This window comes from Oncorhynchus masou, chromosome 5 (genome assembly GCF_036934945.1).
Source record: "Oncorhynchus masou masou isolate Uvic2021 chromosome 5, UVic_Omas_1.1, whole genome shotgun sequence".
Classification (NCBI taxonomy): domain Eukaryota; kingdom Metazoa; phylum Chordata; class Actinopteri; order Salmoniformes; family Salmonidae; genus Oncorhynchus; species Oncorhynchus masou.
Genome location: NC_088216.1, coordinates 55,561,609 through 55,576,900, shown reverse-complemented (window position 1 = coordinate 55,576,900; position 15,292 = coordinate 55,561,609). Strand labels below are relative to the sequence as shown.

The window sequence follows — 15,292 nt, the reverse complement described above, 5'->3', positions numbered from 1 at the left end:
GAATCACATTGTAGGATTTTTAATGAATTTATTTGCAAATTATGGTGGAAAATAAGTATTTGGTCAACAACAAAAGTTTCTCAATACTTTGTTATATACCCTTTGTTGGCAATGACAGAGGTCAAACGTTTTCTGTAAGTCTTCACAAGGTTTTCACACACTGTTGCTGGTATTTTGGCCCATTCCTCCATGCAGATCTCCTCTAGAGCAGTGATGTTTTGGGGCTGTTGCTGGGCAACATGGACTTTCAACTCCAAAGATTTTCTATGGAGTTGAGATCTGGAGACTGGCTTGGCCACTTCAGGACCTTGAAATGCTTCTTACGAAGCCACTCCTTCGTTGCCCGGGCAGTGTGTTTGGGATCATTGTCATGCTGAAAGACCCAGCCACGTTTCATCTTCAATGCCCTTGCTGATGGAAGGAGGTTTTCACTCTAAATCTCACGATACATGGCCCCATTCATTCTTTTCTTTACACGGATCAGTCGTCCTGGTCCCTTTGCAGAAAAACAGATGCAGATGTTTCCACTCCCATGCTTCACAGTAGGTATGGTGTTCTTTGAATGCAACTCAGCATTCTTTGTCCTCCAAACACGACGAGTTGAGTTTTTGCCAAAAAGTTGTATTTTGGTTTCATCTGACCTTCTCCCAATCATCTTCTGGATCATCCAAATGCTCTCTAGCAAACTTCAAACAGGCCTGGACATGTAGTGGCTTAAGCAGAATTTGAGTCCCTGGCAGCGTAGTGTGTTACTGATGGTAGGCTTTGTTACTTTGGTCCCAGCTCTCTGCAGGTCATTCACTAGGTCCCCCGTGTGGTTCTGGGATTTTTGCTCACCGTTCTTCTGATCATTTTGACCCCACGGGGTGAGATCTTGTGTGGAGCCCCAGATTGAGGGAGATTATCAGTGGTCTTGTATGTCTTCCATTTCCTAATAATTGCTCCCACAGTTGATTTCTTCAAACCAAGCTGCTTACCTATTGCAGATTCAGTCTTCCCAGCCTGGTGCAGGTCTACAATTTTGTTTCTGGTGTCCTTTGACATCTCTTTGGTCTTGGCCATAGTGGAGTTTGGAGTGTGACTGTTGAAGTTGTGGACAGGTGTCTTTTATACTGATAACAAGTTCAAACAGGTGCCATTAATACAGGTAACGAGTGGAGGACAGCCTCTTAAAGAAGAAGTTACAGGTCTGTGAGAGCCAGAAATCTTGCTTGTTTGTAGGTGACCAAATACTTATTTTCCACCATAATTTGCAAATAAATTCATTAAAAATCCTACAATGTGATTTTCTGGATTTTTTTTTCTCATTTTGTCTGTCATAGTTGAAGTGTACCTATGATGAAAATTACAGGCCTCATCTTTTTAAGTGGGAGAACTTGCACAATTCGTGGCTGACTAAATACTTTTTTGCCCCACTGTATAGACAGGTGTGTGTCTTTCCAAATCATGTCCAATCAATTGAATTTACCACAGGTGTACTCCTATCAAGTTGTAGAAACATCTAAAGGATGACCAATGGAAACAGGATGCACCTGAGCTCAATTTCGAGCTTCATAGCAAAGGGTTTGAATACTTATGTAAATAAGTTCTGTTTTTTTATTATTATTATAAATTTGCAAAAATGTCTATAAACATCTTCACTTTGTCATTATGGGGTATTGTGTGTCGATTGATAAGAAAAAATAAATATTCAATCCATTTTAGAATGAGGCTGTAACAAAATGTGGAAAAAGTCAAGGGGTCTGAATACTTTCCGAATGCATTATATCTCAAGTTACAATTCAGACCTAGCTGCAGATCTGTCATCTGATATGAGAACGGTCACGATAATAAAGTGATGAGTGATTGGGTAGACAGATGGATGGGGTTGTGTCTGGGTAGACAGATGGATGGGGTTGTGTCTGGGTAGACAGATGGATGGGGTTGTGTCTGGGTAGACAGATGGATGGGGTTGTGTCTGGGTAGACAGATGGATGGGGTTGTGTCTGGGTAGACAGATGGATGGGGTTGTGTCTGGGTAGACAGATGGATGGGGTTGTGTCTGGGTAGACAGATGGATGGGGTTGTGTCTGGGTGGACAGAGTGTAGTGTCCTGTACCTTGCTGCTGCTGGGCGTCATACATGCGGATCTCGAAGATGGGCGGCCGTTCGTTACGGAGCAGGGTGACGGTCCTGGTGACCTGGTCCAGTTTGTAGATGCTGCCGCTGCGGTACTCGTTCCAGAACAGGAAGTGTTTGTAGTGACACAGGCCAAAGGCGTGGTTCAACTCCTGACCCTCGTATACCGTCTGATAGCAACAGCACAACACAAGGTCATATTCATTAGTGCACACCTTAGCAAAACATTTTGCAACTGAAACACAGGTATTGTCAATGTCTGACCTTGAGTTCGGTGTTGTTGAGGTGGTCATAGTAGGGTTAGGGTTAGGGGTTAGGTTAAGCACTAGTAACCACCTTGCGTTCAGTGTTGTTAATGTAGACCATCTCGATGCGGTCATAGTATGCGTCCACCCAGTACAGAATGCCCTGTGGGATGTCCAGACTCAGACCATTGGGCCACAAGACTGTCTTACTGGTCAGGAACACGTTCCTGTTAGAACCATCCATCCAGGCCCGCTCAATCTTCCCTCTTTTACTCTCCTTGGGATCTTCCTCCCAGTCAGTCCAGTACATCCACCTTGGAAGAGAGAGAGGAGGGGTGGGTGAGCAGGGTGTGTGTGTGTGTGTGTGTGTGTGTGTGTGTTTTAGTCCATTGTGACTGGACAATTCTGCCCTAGCTGACATCTGATCGAGTAGCATTCTATAGGACGTCTCCTAACCACCCTCGTCCACCCCCACAGTGAAGGGTCCCCTAGTCTGGCTGTCAATATACTGACTAATGACATTCTCTCCAGATTGGAGCTGTCTGTCAAAGCCCCTGATAGATGAACACCAAAGGACTATCGATCCAGCCAGCCGGCCACCACTATGACCAAGTCCAATATCGGCTGTTATACAACTCATTATGTAACACCACTCTCCTCTCCTCACACTGTCGTATGAGTGACCATCTGACTCAATCAATTTCTCCCTCCCCCTCTCCCCCTTTGAGACTCATCCCCTCTACCGGTCTCTACCTCTCATCTTTACCTCTCCTTCCCCCATTCTCTCTATTCCTCCCTACTTCTACCTCGGGTTAGATCCATCTCACTCTCGCTCCTCCACTCAGTCTCCCTCGCTCTCCCCTATTTCTCTCGCTCTCTCTGGCTGGCTGATTGATTACAGGTCTTAGTGGAGGTGAGCGCTTCTCCAGGAGAGTGTGTGGACGCACATCTCTCTGTCACGGCCAATCTGAAGTGTGTTTGTGTGTGTGTGTGTGTGTGTGTGTGTGTGTGTGTGTGTGTGTGTGTGTGTGTGTATTGCTCTAGGGAGCGGGCCAGGTGAGGGTACATCAATATGAAGAGTCACACACAGATTAAGACCGCTTGGAGAGAGAACCCCGGGTGCCCAGTACACTGCAGCTCAGTTGGTGGAGCATGGCTCTTGTGACCCCAGGGTAGTGGGTTTGATTCCAGGGACCACTCATAAGTAAATATATGCACGCATGACTAAGTCGCTTTGGATAAAAGCGTCTGCTAAATACCAGATTATAAACCGGGTAGTTTGTCTCCTGGATGCTGAGGTATATCAGCCTTTAACTGGTGGAATGACGTTGGTAACCAGTTTATAATAGCAATAAGGCACCACTGGGGATTGTGGTATATGTCCTATTGCTTAATTATCTCACACACACGTTTGTTTTACTATCCTTGTGGGGACCCAACAAAATTATATTTTCCCTTAACCTAACGCTAACCTAACCTTAAAACCTAATCCTAACTCTAACCTTAACCCTAATTGTAATCATAACACCTATGCCTAGAAAGCCTTTTCCTTGGGGACCGGCGAAATGTCCCCACTTGTCCAAATTATCCTTGTTTTACACTCCTTGTGAGGACTTCTGGTCCCACAAGGATATTAAAACCACACACACACAGAATTGCTTTGAAGCGCCATGAGGGGACAATGGGGGCTTAGTGACAGGAGGCTATTATCGACAGATGACCATCTGCTCTTTTCTGACCCACACACATGTGCATGTACATTTTGTATGCACGTACACTAACACCAACACACACACTAACCCACACCCCCCAGGGTCAACTTTCCAATCTTCTCCCTGCCACATCACACACATGGGAGAGGCTCATTAGAATATCAAAAGAATCTATTAAGAAGCAGAGGGAATCAAATACTCCCAACACACACACACACACACACACGCACACACACACTGAATTAAATTAAAACCTACCACCTCCCACAAAACAACTTTTACCTAACCTCTCCCACACATCCAACCCACAAACTTTAAAGTTGCAGCTCAACAGTTTAAAGACCAATCAGAAACCACTATCTTTCCTTTCATCTTTCTCCCACCATCCCCCCCCCCCTCTCCGTCTCTTACCCGTGCAGGGGGTCCACTACGATGGCGCGGGGGTGGGTCATCTTGCCATCGATGAGAGTCTTGCGAGTCTGGGAAGCCTTCTCCAGCCTGGCCACACTGATGGTCTTCTTGGGCCCATCATCTGTCCAGTACAGGTTATCAGCCATCCAGTCCACCGCTATACCCTCGACTGTATGGATCCCTGGAACACAGAGGAATAGGTGGCGAGAGGCCAGTCACCCTATTATACACAACAAAACTGGACAAAGACAGAGCTAAAATGACCACCTCTACCCTCACAAGAGCACCTGACAAGGTGCTAGCATTATCTTGGAACCAAAATGGCCACTACTCCCTATTACTGGAATGATTCCCCAAAATGGCCAACATTACCGTACCTTCCTTCAGAATGGTGTCCCTTTCTGTACCGTCGATCTTCTGGCGGCCGATGAGGTAGCTGGTGGCGTCGGCAAAATATATGAAGTCACTCTCTGAGTGGAAGTCAAGGGCTCTGGGGTTCATCAGGTTCTCTATAGGGATCATGTACTCATCTGGGACCTTAGCATTCATGTCCATCCCTCTGATGACCCCTGGACGACCTTTACCGTACACCAGAAACAGCTCATGCTCCGGCTCTGAGAAACAGCATGGGAGATCGAGAGGACTTACTGGGTATGTATTCATAACACAGCTCAGAGTAAGAATGTTGATCTAGGATCAGCCATCCTCCTGTCCATGTAATCTTATTCATTATGATCTAGAAGACAAAAACTGATCCTTGATCAGCACTTTGAGATGCTTTATGAATAGGGGCTTTTGACTGTAAACTTATTATAAACACATATCTCGTTAGCGTCTAAAAAGGATTTCAAGTCACACTACAATTTAAAACAGACAGAAACGGCGCAAGAGCAGCATAATCCCGTCAACCTAATGAGAATCGTAAGCGATTTTCAAATCATTCAAATGAACAAGCGGGAGTTCCGTATGGCATGGCGGACGGGAGAGGCTTCTGTTGAATCAATCTACCGTGGTGTGGTTATCAAGGCCACCAAAGGGTTATAGTCTAGAAACAGATCAATATGTGCTTGCTTTCATATCCTCACAGAATATTAATACATACCTTGCGGGCAAAGTGAATCAATCAGGGATGCGGTTGCAACTTACATGATGCAGCATACCAAAGTAGTCAATTGGAGAAAAGCCTGGTTAATACATGCACATTAGGGTTGTCCCAGACCTTAGCTCAGGGGCATGCGGTTTTCCTGGCTGAACCTTCACTGCCCTTGGCACAGGTTCAATCACAGAATCAATCTATGCCTCCGGTTTAAAGTTACAGTGGAACTTCAGTAATGTAGACATTGATTAGGGAGGTTGGCTGTCAATGCCAGGTGAGTCAGACGATTTCTACTGCTCAGACATGAGATTTAGCTGCTCAAAGAGACCGCCGCAGAGGAGGAATAGATAGCCAGATTTGTGAAGGAGCTGATTGGAGGAGCTGAAAGTGGATTGGCTGTGACATCTGTGCCGTAGACTATCGTATGTAGGAATGGGTTGGCTGTGTTGTATCTCAGAGCAGATGTAATTCAGCATCTTAAAGCGGATTGGCTTGGGTTGTAAAAGTGCCTTAACAGATAATAGGCTGTGCTATGGAGTATCTGAGAGGTGATTGGCTGTGCTGTGGTGTACCTGAGACGAGACTGGCTGTGTGGTACTTACTCTTGCAGGACTTCCCGTCACTCCCCAGGCTGAAGCCAGAGCGACAGCGGCAGGTGCGGGTCTTATGGCTGTTCCCCAGCAGACAAATATCAGAGCAGCCTCCTGCCTTCCCAAACTGGTCTGGCTCACATGCATGGCTACGCACTGGAGGAGAGGACTTTTTTTAGTATTCAAATTCATTTCAATTATACCACTATGTCTGTGGGTTAAATATAGAATTGATTTGACAATATCCCCAGCATAAAATACCGAACCCTATAACAGTTACCTGGGGGCTGGCGTCTCTGGTGGTAGACGTGCAGGGCTCCTCCCTTGTCGACGCGGGTCACCACCTGGTAGTCAGAGCTGTTGAAGCGGTTCACTCGGATCACACTGGTCTTCGGCTGCATGTTGGCGTTGTCCGAGTTAGTGGCATACAGGTAGTTCTCAAACACCGTCAGACCGTACAGGTGCTCAATCTGACAGAGGGTGGGGAGAGGGAGGGAGGGAGAGAGAGAATAAGGGAGGGAAGAGAAAAAGAGGCGGAGGGAGAGAGAATGAGTGACGCAAAAGCCCAAAAAGTCACAATCAATACAGCATTCCCCTTCACACTCATTCACTCAGTATGTCCGAACCCAACCGCAAAGGTGCTTCACAATTCTAAACATCAACCTTCGCATGACACAGGGCTCCATTTTATTCAATGCACTCTAGCACGCCTAAACAAACACACATTCATCCGTGAGAAGAAAGCCAGGCATACTGTCCCAGTAAACAGCACTAACGTCACATAGATGTTGGAGGCCCATCAGTGTTTCAGATCAGAGCAACTAGCGTCCATTAAGATGAGGCAGGGCAGGGATAAACACAGATGCTCTCTGCAACACAGCCCATACCACACCATCAATAACCATCCATGGACTTTAAACTGCTGCTGATGGCTATCTGGCACACACACACAAATGAAGGGGCTTTGTGTGTGTGTGTGTGCGTGTGTGTGTGTGTACACATGTCTCTGCCCCCAGGCCCAGTGAGTAAATGAGGGCTATTACTTGTGCAGACAGAGACAGCTAGCGATAAAAGCCCTGCTAACAGGTTTAAAAGGCGCTTGGCCACGCCTGCCGCAGCACCGTCCAGAGCTCAGCCTTACCTCCTACTAATCAGCACTCTAATGAAAAGGCTACTGTCCACCCCCTGCTCTCTGGCCATAGCTCACCGGTCTACAAACTACTACAACCGCAGGGGAGAAAGGATCCTCACAGGAGAGAAAAACAAGGGAATCTCTACATAGATTTACACACAAAAAGGGGGGCACTTGGTTTTAGTGCCAAGTATTTCCATTTAAGATTGAACTGCTTGGAAAACTATGAATGTAAAGTTCACAGCTCCGTACGCTACATAAAGATGTCCATCTGCTCTACACAACATTAACAATCTGCAACATTCCACAATGTTAAACCCACTTAACTGATCCCTTCCAGAACTCTGAAGTATGCTAGCTTCCAGACAGTCTCAGGTTGATGAGCTCACCAGCAGGCCCTGAATGATAGTGTGTCTGTTCTGGCCCTCGATGTCCTTATGTGCGCGTGTGCTTGTGTGTGCATGTGCGTGTATGTATGTATGTCCTCACCAGCAGGCCCTGTATGATGGTGTGTCTGTTCTTTCCTTCGTAGTCCACCACCTCTATGTAGTCCAGGTATGCATCGGCCCAGTAGACCAGCCTGCTGACCAGGTCCAGGGTGATACCGTGGGGGAACACAATCTTACTGTCCACCAGCTTTGTCCGGTTCTGACCATCCATGTCACAACGTTCCACCTTGGGGATCTGCCCGTAGTCTGTGAAGAACACTTTACTGTGGAAGAAGAATAGGGGAGGGAGATGATTAGACTAGAATTCTAGATTCTAATTTTATTCCAAACATATTTTAGCAGGTAAGTTAACTGAGCATGAGGATGTTTTCATTTCCAGCAACAACCTAGGGAAGAGCTGCGGGAGAGGAGAGACAGCTGCTTGACAGTGATTGGTGAATTGATAAATGTAGGGGAAACTTGGCTCTGTAGTTGAATACCCCTTATTACCTTCATTAGGTTATATATGGAGGACTTTTTGAGTGTAATAACAGTTTGTCCAACAACAACCTAGGGAGACCTCCTGGGCCTAACTAGAACATTTGATATTCTATTTTGTCTTTCTCCTTAAAAAGCTTGTTTAAAAAACAGCTTGTTTTCTCCTTAAAAAGCTTGTTTACCGTGCCGCCTAAACACTGGTCCTAAACAGGTCCTAAACAAGGGAAACTAACTATGTCTTTCTCCTTAAAAAGCTTGTTTACCGTGCCTCTCTGGTCCTAAACTGTCTTTCTCCTTAAAAAGTCCTAAAACAGGAGGAAACTAACTATGTCTTTCTCCTTAAAAAGCTTGTTTACCGTGCCTCTCACTGGTCCTAAACAGGAGGAAACTAACTATGTCTTTCTCCTTAAAAAGCTTGTTTACCGTGCCTCTCACTGGTCCTAAACAGGAGGAAACTAACTATGTCTTTCCTCCTTAAAAAACAGGAGGAAACTTGTTTTCTCCTTAAAAAGCTTGTTTACCGTGCCTCTCACTGGTCCTAAACAGGAGGAAACTAACTGTCTTTCTCCTTAAAAAGCTTGTTTACCGTGCCTCTCACTGGTCCTAAACAGGAGGAAACTAACTATGTCTTTCTCCTTAAAAAGCTTGTTTACCGTGCCTCTCACTGGTCCTAAACAGGAGGAAACTAACTATGTCTTTCTCCTTAAAAAGCTTGTTTACCGTGCCTCTCACTGGTCCTAAACAGGAGGAAACTAACTATGTCTTTCTCCTTAAAAAGCTTGTGCCTCTCACTGGTCCTAAACAGGAGGAAACTAACTATGTCTTTCTCCTTAAAAAAGCTTGTTTAACTGGTCCTAAACAGGAGGAAACTAACTATGTCTTTCTCCTTAAAAAGCTTGTTTACCGTGCCTCTCACTGGTCCTAAACAGGAGGAAACTAACTGTCTTTCTCCTTAAAAAGCTTGTTTACCGTGGTCACTGGTCCTAAACAGGAGGAAACTAACTATGTCTTTCTCCTTAAAAAGCTTGTTTACCGTGCCTCTCACTGGTCCTAAACAGGAGGAAACTAACTATGTCTTTCTCCTTAAAAAGCTTGTTTACCGTGCCTCTCACTGGTCCTAAACAGGAGGAAACTAACTATGTCTTTCTCCTTAAAAAGCTTGTTTACCGTGCCTCTCACTGGTCCTAAACAGGAGGAAACTAACTATGTCTTTCTCCTTAAAAAGCTTGTTTACCGTGCCTCTCACTGGTCCTAAACAGGAGGAAACTAACTATGTCTTTCTCCTTAAAAAGCTTGTTTACCGTGCCGCTCACTGGTCCTAAACAGGAGGAAACTAACTATGTCTTTCTCCTTAAAAAGCTTGTTTAGTGCCTCTCACTGGTCCTAAACTAACTATGTCTTTCTCCTTAAAAAGCTTGTTTACCGTGCCTCTGGTCCTAAACAGGAGGAAACTGGTCCTCCTTAAAAAGCTTGTTTACCGTGACTGGTCCTAAACAGGAGGAAACTAACTATGTCTTTCTCCTTAAAAAGCTTGTTTACCGTGCCTCTCACTGGTCCTAAACAGGAGGAAACTAACTATGTCTTTCTCCTTAAAAAGCTTGTTTACCGTGCCGCTCACTGGTCCTAAACAGGAGGAAACTAACTATGTCTTTCTCCTTAAAAAGCTTGTTTACCGTGCCTCTCAGGTCCTAAACAGGAGGAAACTAACTATGTCTTTCTCCTTAAAAAGCTTGTTTACCGTGCCTGGTCCTAAACACTGGTCCTAAACAGGACTGGTCCTAAACAGGAGGAAACTAACTGTCTTTCTCCTTAAAAAGCTTGTTTACCGTGCCTCTCACTGGTCCTAAACAGGAGGAAACTAACTATGTCTTTCTCCTTAAAAAGCTTGTTTACCGTGCCTCTCACTGGTCCTAAACAGGAGGAAACTAACTATGTCTTTCTCCTTAAAAAGCTTGTTTACCGTGCCTCTCACTGGTCCTAAACAGGAGGAAACTAACTATGTCTTTCTCCTTAAAAAGCTTGTTTACCGTGCCTCTCACTGGTCCTAAACAGGAGGAAACTAACTATGTCTTTCTCCTTAAAAAGCTTGTTTACCGTGCCTCACTGGTCCTAAACAGGTCCTAAAAAGCAGGAGGGTCCTAAACTAACTATGTCTTTCTCCTTAAAAGCTTGTTTACCGTGCAACTGGTCCTAAACAGGAGGAAACTAACTATGTCTTTCTCCTTAAAAAGCTTGTTACCGTGTCGCTTGGTCCTACCGTGCCGCTCACTGGTCCTAAACAGGAGGAAACTAACTATGTCTTTCTCCTTAAAAAGCTTGTTTACCGTGCATCTCACTGGTCCTAAACAGGAGGAAACTAACTATGTGCCTCTCACTGGTCCTAAACAGGAGGAAACTAACTATGTCTTTCTCCTTAAAAAGCTTGTTTACCGTGCCTCTCACTGGTCCTAAACAGGAGGAAACTAACTATGTCTTTCTCCTTAAAAAGCTTGTTTACCGTCCTACTGGTCCTAAACAGGAGGAAACTAACTATGTCTTTCTCCTTAAAAAGCTTGTTTACCGTGCCTCTCACTGGTCCTAAACAGGAGGAAACTAACTATGTCTTTCTCCTTAAAAAGCTTGTTTACCGTGCCGCTCACTGGTCCTAAACAGGAGGAAACTAACTATGTCTTTCTCCTTAAAAAGCTTGTTTACCGTGCCTCTCACTGGTCCTAAACAGGAGGAAACTAACTATGTCTTTCTCCTTAAAAAGCTTGTTTACCGTGCCGCTCACTGGTCCTAAACAGGAGGAAACTAACTATGTCTTTCTCCTAAACAGGAGGAAACTAAAAAAAAGCTTGTTTACCGTGCCTCTCACTGGTCCTAAACAGGAGGAAACTAACTATGTCTTTCTCCTTAAAAAGCTTGTTTACCGTGCCTCTCACTGGTCCTAAACAGGAGGAAACTAACTATGTCTTTCTCCTTAAAAAGCTTGTTTACCGTGCCGTCACTGGTCCTAAACAGGAGGAAACTAACTATGTCTTTCTCCTTAAAAAGCTTGTTTACCGTGCCTACTGGTCCTAAACAGGAGGAAACTAACTATGTCTTTCTCCTTAAAAAGCTTGTTTAAACCGTGCCTCTCACTGGTCCTAAACAGGAGGAAACTAACTATGTCTTTCTCCTTAAAAAGCTTGTTTACCGTGCCGCTCACTGGTCCTAAACAGGAGGAAACTAACTATGTCTTTCTCCTTAAAAAGCTTGTTTACCGTGCCTCTCACTGGTCCTAAACAGGAGGAAACTAACTATGTCTTTCTCCTTAAAAAGCTTGTTTACCGTGCCTCTCACTGGTCCTAAACAGGAGGAAACTAACTATGTCTTTCTCCTTAAAAAGCTTGTTTAAACTGGTCCTAAACAGGAGGAAACTAACTATGTCTTTCTCCTTAAAAAGCTTGTTTACCGTGCCTCTCACTGGTCCTAAACAGGAGGAAACTAACTATGTCTTTCTCCTTAAAAGCTTGTTTACCGTGCCTCTCACTGGTCCTAAACAGGAGGAAACTAACTATGTCTTTCTCCTTAAAAAGCTTGTTTACCGTGCCTCTCAAAACAAGAGGAAACTAACTATGTCTTTCTCCTTAAAAAGCTTGTTTACCAGTGCCTCTCACTGGTCGCTATTTCAAAGAGAAAAACTAAACAAGATATTTTGTCACAAAAAGATGCAGCTACTGTTCGAAAGAAAACACTCTGAAACAAATATCTAAAGCTTCTACTTGGCATCCAGGAAATGACAAGGATTTTGAGGCTCTGTCTTTCAAATCATTTTTCTTAAAAAGCTTGTTTACCGTCCTAAACAAGCTAACGCTTGGAAGAAAAACCTTTTAAACAAGATATTTTGTCACAAAAAGATGCATATGTTCAAAAGCATTGTTTTTTTGAATGATCTCCCTTATATGGCTGTGAAGAGGAATGAGTCTGCCCTTTCACATGTGTCAGATCATAAGACCAGGACCACATTTACCACGTGTCCGAAATTGGTGCGCAAAAGTCACCTGCCAGTATTTTTCCATGGGGCACAGAGAGAGAAGCAAGCTTCCACGAACTGCATGTCAATGAAGAGATATGTGAAAAAACACCTTGAGGATTGATTCCAAACAACGTTTGCCATGTTTCGCGATATTATGCAATCCGGAAAAAGCAAGAGGTGACTGCAGTTCACAGGCGCAATGTAGAAAACCGATTTCTCCTACACACAGACGCTTTCAGGAAACACTCGCATCTGGTATGTGGCTGGGAGTCTCCTCATTGAAAACATCAGAAGCTCTTCAAAGAAATGATTTTATTTATTTGGTTATCTGGCTTTTGTGAAAATGTCCTCAACAAAATGGCAGCTTCATTAAAAATTAGTCAATTTCTATGGTTCAAAAGCATATTTTGAAAATCTGAGATGACAGTGGTCTCAAACGCATTATTTTCAATTTGCGATTTTCAGAAATCGTTAAGTTGCGTTATGCTAATGAGCCTGGGATGTCTCCCGGCCTTCTTCAGGCAGAGTTGCAAAGTAATTGTCAACGCCATATGCTCAGACTGGCCAATAAAAAAAAAATTATTAAGACGGGCAAAAGAACACCGACACTGGACAGAGGAACTCTGCCTAGAAGGCCAGCATCCCGGAGTTGCCTCTTCACTGTTTAAGTTGAGACTAGTACACAGCGTTGTACGAGATCTTCAGTTTCATGCCAATTTCTCGCATGGAATAGCCTTCATTTCTCAGAACAAGAATAGATTGACGAGTTTCAGAATTTCATTGTTTCTGGCCATTTTGAGCCTGTCATCGAACCCACAAATGCTAATGCTCCAGATACTCAACTAGTCCAAAGAAGGCCAGTTTTATTGCTTCTTTAATGAGAACAATAGTATTTAGCTATGCTAACATAATTGCAAAAGGGTTTTCTCATGATCAATTAGTATTTTAAAATGATAAACTTGGATTAGCGAACACCGTGCCATTGGAACACAGGAGTGATGGTTGCTAATAATGGGCCTCTGTACACCTTTTTTTTCTTCTTTTTTTAAATTGACGTTTCCAGCTACAAAAGTCATTTACAACGTCTACACCGTATTTCCGATAGATTTTATGTTATTTTAAAGATTGTGGAAGGCTTCCCAAAACATTTGACCCAAGTTGAACAATTTAAAGGCAAATCAGTCACACACACACAAATATTATATAATCTCTAAATTACAGCCAAGAATATTACTCTCATCCTCTTATAGCAGCTGGACAACATCAGGCAGGGGAAGTAAATGTACCAGAGTATATTACTGCACAGACAAGTATAGCACTGGGAATTGGTTGGAATGAAAAACAAATACTTGCACATGCGCGCACATACACAAACAGAGATACGCACACACACACACACACACACACACACAACAAGCCCTTTTGGAATTGAATTCCGAGACCAGTCATAAACAGCAGGGCTGAAATAAAAACATGACTATAGAAAACCAGTGAAAAGGCAGGATTTGGGAGCCTTCAGGGGCTCAGGACTGAACAACACAAATGAAACATCTGCACTAAATTACTGCTCCCCCAAAACTTCCAGTCAGAGAGGGGAATGGAACACTTCCAAGTGTTTCGGAAAACTGAAACCCCTTCGCCCCTCCACCCACCCCTCAACCCCAGCCCATTGTTTTGGGTTGTGTAACAATGACTACGGTGGCCCAAATACTGGGCCTCTCATGGGACTGTTATGGCGTGTTAAAGCACATGCTCTGGGACATTGGTCTGTTCCCATGGGATAAAGGAGGGAGGACAGACAGACTGCAGTGTGAAATTCGCTGTCTCACTGCGTACATGCAAAGAAATGCCCATCCAACCTTAACCAACAAATGGGGGCATTGAATAGGGTTAGATGATGAGTGTGAATGTGTGTATATGTAAAATGATTTTGCAGGTGTGTACATCTATTCAATTCAAATGACCTTCATTTCCTTAAAGGGAACTTTATGTGTGGTAATTAGTGGTCGAACGATTATGATTTTTCAACGCTGATACCGATTATTGGAGGACCAAAAAAAGCCAATACCGATTAAAAAGGATGATTTTTTTTATAATGACAATTACAACAATACTGAATTAACACTTATTTTAACTTAATAAAATACATCAATAAAATCAATTTAGCCTCAAATAAATTATGGAACGTGTTCAATTTGGTTTAAATAATGCAAAAACAAAGTGCTGGAGAATAAAGAAAAAGTACAATATGTTCCACGTAAGAAAGCTAACGTTTCAGTTCCTTGCTCAGAACATGAGAACATTTGAAAGCTGGTGGTTCCTTTTAACATGAGACGTCAATATTCCAAGGTAAGAGGTTTTAGGTTGTAGTTAATATTTTTATTTTACCTTTATTTAACTAGGCAAGTCAGTTAAGAACAAATTCTTATTTTCAATGACGGCCTAGGAACAGTGGGTTAACTGCCTGTTCAGGGGCAGAACGACAGATTCGTACCTTGTCAGCTAGGGGGTTTGAACTTGCAACCTTCCAGTTACTCGTCCAACGCTCTAACCACGAGGCTACCCTGCCGCCCCGAGAGAGAAATAGGACTATTTCTCTCTATACCATTTGTATTCCATATACCTTTGACTATTGGATGTTCTTAGAGGCACTTTAGTATTGCCAGTGTAACAGTATAGCTTCCGTCCCTTGAACCAGGAACACATTGACAACAGCCATCCTCGAAGCAGCGTTAGCCTTGCCGAGCAAGGGGAACAACTACTCCAAGTCTCAGAGCGAGTGACGTGAAATGCTATTAGCGCACACCCCGCTAACTAGCTAGCCATTTCACATCGGTTACACCAGCCTAATCTTGGGAGTTGATAAGCTTGAAGTCATAAACAGCGCAATGCTTGAAGCAGAGCGAAGAGCTGCTGGAAAAATGCACGAAAGTGCTGTTTGAATGAATGCTTACGAGCCTGCTGCTGCCTACCATCGCTCAGTCAGACTGCTCTATCAAATCATAGACTTAATTATAATAATACAGAAATATGAGCCTTTGGTCATTAATATGGTCGAATCC

At 43.8% G+C, this 15,292-nt stretch overlaps 1 protein-coding gene across 4 annotated transcripts in view; it reads right to left on the bottom strand.

Moving 5' to 3' along the window:
* LOC135539899 (low-density lipoprotein receptor-related protein 1-like) overlaps positions 1-15,292 on the bottom strand; it is a 191,066-nt gene that overhangs the window by 73,920 nt on the left and 101,854 nt on the right. For all 4 annotated transcript variants that reach the window (XM_064966133.1, XM_064966135.1, XM_064966134.1 and 1 more), the window contains exons 8-14: positions 7,794-8,016; positions 6,453-6,642; positions 6,185-6,328; positions 4,864-5,100; positions 4,487-4,667; positions 2,455-2,677; positions 2,099-2,288 (exon numbers count right to left, since the gene is read on the bottom strand). In XM_064966133.1, the coding sequence (XP_064822205.1) occupies positions 2,099-2,288; positions 2,455-2,677; positions 4,487-4,667; positions 4,864-5,100; positions 6,185-6,328; positions 6,453-6,642; positions 7,794-8,016 (1,388 nt within the window). The remainder of the gene's footprint in view (positions 1-2,098; positions 2,289-2,454; positions 2,678-4,486; positions 4,668-4,863; positions 5,101-6,184; positions 6,329-6,452; positions 6,643-7,793; positions 8,017-15,292) is intronic.